The following is a 5,519-nucleotide window of genomic DNA, read 5'->3' as shown; positions in this document are numbered from 1 at the left end:
AGGAAGATAAAGGAGCGAATAGAAGCCAAAGCCGCGATAGAGCGATCAAAAACCAGAGGAGCCATAGTCTTAGCCCATCATCGATACTCGGCTCTTGAGAAGGAAGTAAAATGCTCATGTCGACGGGACAAGTGAGCGTGGGCAGACTCTCTGGTCGACAAAGGAGAGAGAGCCGCAGCAACCGGGGACTTTCGCCACCACTACGATATCTCACGATGCTTAAGCGGGGTGAAGATGAATGCAACGATGCATGTGAAAGACACGAATGATCAGTTATTGACCGACCCAACTGACCAGCTGAAACGCTGGTTCGAGCACTTCGAACAACTTTTTCAAGTGCCAGCCAGGCCACCACCACCTCGGCATGATCTGTCTAGGATCCGACGTATAACACGCGTCAATACCGAAGCTCCATCACTGCTAGAGATTCAAACAGCCACCCAAAGCATGAAATCGAATAAAGCCCTAGGGGTCGATCGCATATCAGCCGAGATGCTCAAAGCTGACCCCATGACATCCGCTCAACTACTGCATCGTTTATTTCGTAATATCTGGGACACCGCAACTTTCCCGGTCGACTGGATGCAAGGTATCTTAGTGAAGGTGCCCAAAAAGGGTGACCTGACTGTATGCGATAACTGGCGAGGCATTATGTTGCTGTGTACCGTTCTCAAAGTTTTATGCAAAATTATCCTAGCCCGGATTTAGGAGAAGATCGATGCGACCCTCCGGCGGCAGCAGGCCGGATTTCGTGTCGGAAGATCCTGTGTGGACCATATTGTTACGCTCCGCATCATTCTGGAGCAGGTCAAAGAACTCCAAGAGTTCCTTTACTTGGTATTCATTGCCTACGAAAAAGCTTTCGACCGTCTCAATCACGAGAATATGTGGGGTGCCCTAAGACGCAAGGTGGTTCCTGAGAAAATCATCGGCCTCATCGAGGCACAGTACGAGGCCTTTTCGTGTAGAGTGCTGCACAATGGAGTCTTGTCCAACCCTATCCGGGCCGTAGCTGGTGTGAGGCAAGGATGTATTCTATCACCGTTACTGTTCCTCATCGTAATCGACGAGATTCTGGTAGGTGCGATTGACCGTGAACTAAACCGCGGGCTGTTATGGCAGCCTATAACCATGGAGCACCTAAACGACTTCGAATTGGCTGATGACGTTGCACTCCTCGCTCAACGGCGCTCTGATATGCAGAGTAAGCTCAACGACCTTGCCGAGCGCTCCTTTTCGGCAGGCTTAGTCATCAACGTCAACAAAACCAAATCGTTGGATGTAAACACGGTGACCCCTTCCAGTTTCACAGTAGCCGGGCAACCAGTGGAGAATGTTGAAAGCTTCCAATATCTTGGTAGCCAAATGGCGTCAGACGGCGGTACCAAGATCGACATAGGCGCACGGATCAAGAAAGCAAGGGCTGCCTTTGCGAGTTTAAGAAATATCTGGAAAAACAGGCAGATAAGTGAGCGCACTAAAATACGAATTTTCAACTCTAACGTGAAATATGTGCTGTTATACGCTAGCGAAATATGGTGTGTATGGAGAACACTCAACGGCTGCAGCTGTTCATCAATAGATGCCTGCGGTGTATTATTCGGGCCTGGTTGCCGAAATCTAACCTGGCAACAGGTTAAAGCGATAGCTGGACCTGGATTAAGATCTTTTAAGTCGGCCCTTTGCACCACCGGAGGTGTTCAAGATCCATAGGTAAGTAAAAGTAAGCACAAACTACTATTACTGCGTCACTTGTGTAATTTCACTCGCGTTTTCGAGGGCACTGTCATTACTAATTATTATTTCAGCTTTGCTGCGTGAAATAATGCATGCAAGAAATAAAAAAAAATATAGTTGTGTGTTTCTTCCGTATCAAGTGAGGCGTCCTCGAAAACGCGAGTGATATTAGTTTTGGATTCCGGGAGGCTTGTCCTTTATGATAGTAGAAGTTTTGTAGACTAAGAATCCTTGGATGGAAATTTTAAGATAGTTTAGTAAAAAATCTGTGTTATGTTTACCTAGTTTCAACAGTGAAAATCATAAAAAATGGGACTTTATCTCTCTGCCTAAAAAAGATTAACATAGGGGAACTGTTCCGATCTCCATCTCACTGTACATATATCCATCTCATCGCTTAACAAAGAAATACGGCACCAAATTCGTCGCTTCTTTTCGTCAACATGCGTGCTCACTGCTGAAAAAAATCACAAAAATAATAAACAAACCAAATTCCTTTCCATTGCTTTGTTTTTGATGGGATGGAAATAGGAGCTATGAGATGAAGTGGCGAACCGTTCCCCTATTAGCGTATGCAACCCTACCTCCCGAATAACCCATTTTTTTATTAGGCCGAGCCCCTGGTATGGCGATACCGTGCTTTTGCTTATTTAGTTCACTTAGCAATGAACGCAAAACTATAGTCAGCCTTGTTGTTATCGAACAGCTTTATTAGACATTGACCCAAAACAAACTGCAAAGTAAACATCTGTGGAATTTCACCTGAATAGCTATTTAAAGATATCTTATTGAATTCAACTGATCATTACTTCATGATTATTATTAGATATTGTCATCAGATTCGAGCTGAGTGTGTCAATATGAGTCTCGCATTATGCACATTGTTTTCAAACTAAAATCCACGTTCACTTATAGAATGGTTTCAGCACCTTGCTATCATCATAGCGTCAGCGACCGCGTGCTTAACTGCTGAAAATTGAAGAGATACCGCTATCGTACGCAGAGTTACGTCATCCGGTCGACGCCCTCTTCCTATCTTAGAAAACGTGACCATCAGGTCATCACTACATGTGGAAGGTTATCGTACTTAAACATAGTTTGACCCATTTCGAAAGGTTAGTCCTTGTTGGATCGCAACGCCAGGTTCAATGGTTCCAATATGTGGGTTAGGTTAGTACGCATTGTGCTGATTATCGCGGTGGTAGATGCACGAAAGCTGACCAAAAGCGACGCCGTGGATGCCGATCGAAGCGCTTCCAGTGGATCGAGCGAAGCGGAGATTTTTGTGAGCCACGACAACAATGGAAAGGCGGTGGTGTCCAAGAAGTACTTGGATCCACCGCCGGGGAAGAATGTCTACATGGTGAAACGTGTGAATTCCAAGCCTATAGTGGCAACAGAGCCTTTGGTTGGCGTGACGAGTAGCAGTTGGTCTAAAATTTTGAACCAACTTGGTGATGTGCATGAAGTGGCATCCAGTGAAGAGGAAGAGCAGTTGATGTCTCCTTTGGATATTAGAGTAAGGGAAAGTCATGAGGAAGTGTTAGGCAAGGTAGATAGTGAACAAAGGACAGCAAAGAGTCCCAGTGATCCGATGGTTATTGCACAGAAATTGTTTCCGGTATTGTTGCGACGAGCCATGGAAAACGCAGTGCAAAATATTTCACAGCATACTAGAAACGGGCTGAAGGATGAATTGTCAAAAACCAAGAGGAATTCGGAGACTAATCATGAACTGGAGAAAATCATGAATCGTTTGCTAGGAAATTCACAACCTAGCGTCGTTGGCACTCACAAGGGTGAAATTGACAGAAGTCTCAAGCGTAGAAGGTCATATCTAGACAAACAGTTTTACTACAATAATAACATTCCTCCTTATGTAGTGAACATATTCAATAATTCACATATTGGTTATTTGGTGGTGAAACCCGATTGTAACGATACTGTAGATAGTATGAAAAATTGTTTTGGACCGTCTTCTGTAATGTACGGTCACATACCTCAATCGCTGAATTTCACTTTCGCATTGCCCAACTCCAATATTCCTTGTGTACATCAGTGCAGTTGTGGTTCACTTAGCATGGATTCAGTGTCATCTTGTGATCAATGTCAAGATGTTCAGCAAAAACCTTGTGTTGCATCTTTTGAAAAAGCTTCAACTTCAATCACCTCAACGACCCCATTGACGGCCACTGTTATTACCACTACAACTACCCCGTGTCCACTGGAAACAGCCACACAGTTTCAATCACCATGTGATCCGGCTACGACACCTTGTGGCCACCCGGAAGTGACCACGACATACTATCCGGCCCCTTTCTATCATCCTATGCCAATCCACAGCATTCCAGAATGTCAAATCCAACCATGGCATAAGTTTCATCAGAAAGAATTCTTCCCTAGGCAACAATTCTTCGTTTCCCGTCCCAAATATGGCGAACGAGTATTCTGTGACCCATGCAAACAATTTGCATATGCACCCCAAAGTGATGAATGTGACTGCAGCCATGAAGATGATTACCAGTCTGAGAACCGCCACGTCAAGCGAGAACCACAGGAAGCTCCTCGCACTTCCAAGCGCAAACCCCAATATCACATGCAGTCAACGACGACAGTCACTCCCCTTCAGCCACGGTCATTGACACATTCTGAGGAAGCCGTACGATTGATCATTGATCTACCTCCGGCCTTCAATTCGGAGGAGATTCGTGGCGACACTCACCTGAGGAATACGCTGGCTAAAATAGGTTTGTCGCTTGATACAGAGAGACCACCATTGGCGAAACCCGTCGGGAAAAGTCGTTACAGAACGTAAGTTTTGCAGCTCAGGAGCCGAATGTTGAATAATAATTGAAATTATATATTTTCCTCAATTCCAGTCTAGCACCAACACGGAGTCATCGAATACAACAGAACAAGCAGAAAAACCGCGAAACGACCGAAAAGTCTCAGACGAAAGCCCCCCGAGCTACGATCGCTCCTGCAATGCTGCTGTTTTAGACAAGTCAATAAACTTCGAACAACTATTTATTGCACTCCGGTGTATTATACAGAAAATAACTTCATCATCCAAATGCCGTTTCCATCTGAACAGCTGCAATGGCATCAATTTCGTAAAACGGTTACATCCATCCAAATGGTCGTTGATATTATCGTGGCGGAGCATCTTTCACTTTTCGCGGACTCTCATTCAGAAATCTTGCTTTATTGGTCGTAAACGGTCGTTATGCGATCGCCAACTTATATCGGTCTGGTATTCTGGCCGGCACTACGCTAGAAGATACTCATCTTTGGTATTTTTTTTTAATGATGTAGTTCGAGCTCAAACGTCAAAACATAAGTGGAGAAGCGGCGGTATGGCCGAGTCTCGGAATCGTGCGATTGATTGCGATCTCTCAAAACTATTCTACTATCATTGCAATGGGAATCTTTTGAACGATGGAATGATGCAGCACTTGATTGTACCGTTTCAGTTGGGTTAAAAAAGCACACAATTCTTCGTGTGAAACTTATGGGGCCGGTCGGTAGCCAACAGCAATAAAACCATTAACATTACCCTTCGGCTTATAAGCGCGACAGACGTGAGAAAGTAGTTCAGTGGGACTTTTGCTCAACATTTTTTTACTTGTATGAATAATGTTAATATCGGCAAGAAAACTACCAAAATGTGGGAACGGGAGGCGAAGTAGTGACCCTTGCCACGTGTTACTATCAACCGTAATTATCCTGGGTGTGAACAGCAGCATCCTACACATTTTTGGGGCAACAACACTTTTTGTATG

The 5,519-nt window shown here is 44.6% G+C and overlaps 1 protein-coding gene across 1 annotated transcript; it reads left to right on the top strand.

Annotated features, from left to right (window-relative positions):
• The first annotated feature begins 2,896 nt into the window (after window positions 1–2,896).
• Window positions 2,897–4,751, top strand: LOC134223636 (uncharacterized). The gene is made up of 2 exons (XM_062702824.1): window positions 2,897–4,548; window positions 4,617–4,751. The coding sequence occupies exons 1-2, from the start codon at window positions 2,897–2,899 to the stop codon at window positions 4,735–4,737; spliced, it is 1,773 nt and encodes a 590-aa protein (XP_062558808.1). The 3' UTR covers window positions 4,738–4,751.
• Window positions 4,752–5,519: the final 768 nt, after the last annotated feature.

Source organism: Armigeres subalbatus, chromosome 3, assembly GCF_024139115.2.
Source record: "Armigeres subalbatus isolate Guangzhou_Male chromosome 3, GZ_Asu_2, whole genome shotgun sequence".
Lineage (NCBI taxonomy): Eukaryota > Metazoa > Arthropoda > Insecta > Diptera > Culicidae > Armigeres > Armigeres subalbatus.
Note: the sequence above shows the minus strand (reverse complement) of the source record. Positions and strands in the feature narration are given on the sequence as shown.

Excerpts from the sequence above, each read along its gene's own strand:
- LOC134223636 (XM_062702824.1), top strand. The coding sequence starts at position 2,897 with ATGTGGGTTAGGTTAGTACGCATTGTGCTGATTATCGCGGTGGTAGAT. Across the intron at positions 4,549-4,616 it reads GGGAAAAGTCGTTACAGAAC|TCTAGCACCAACACGGAGTC; the intron begins GTAAGTTTTGCA and ends CCTCAATTCCAG.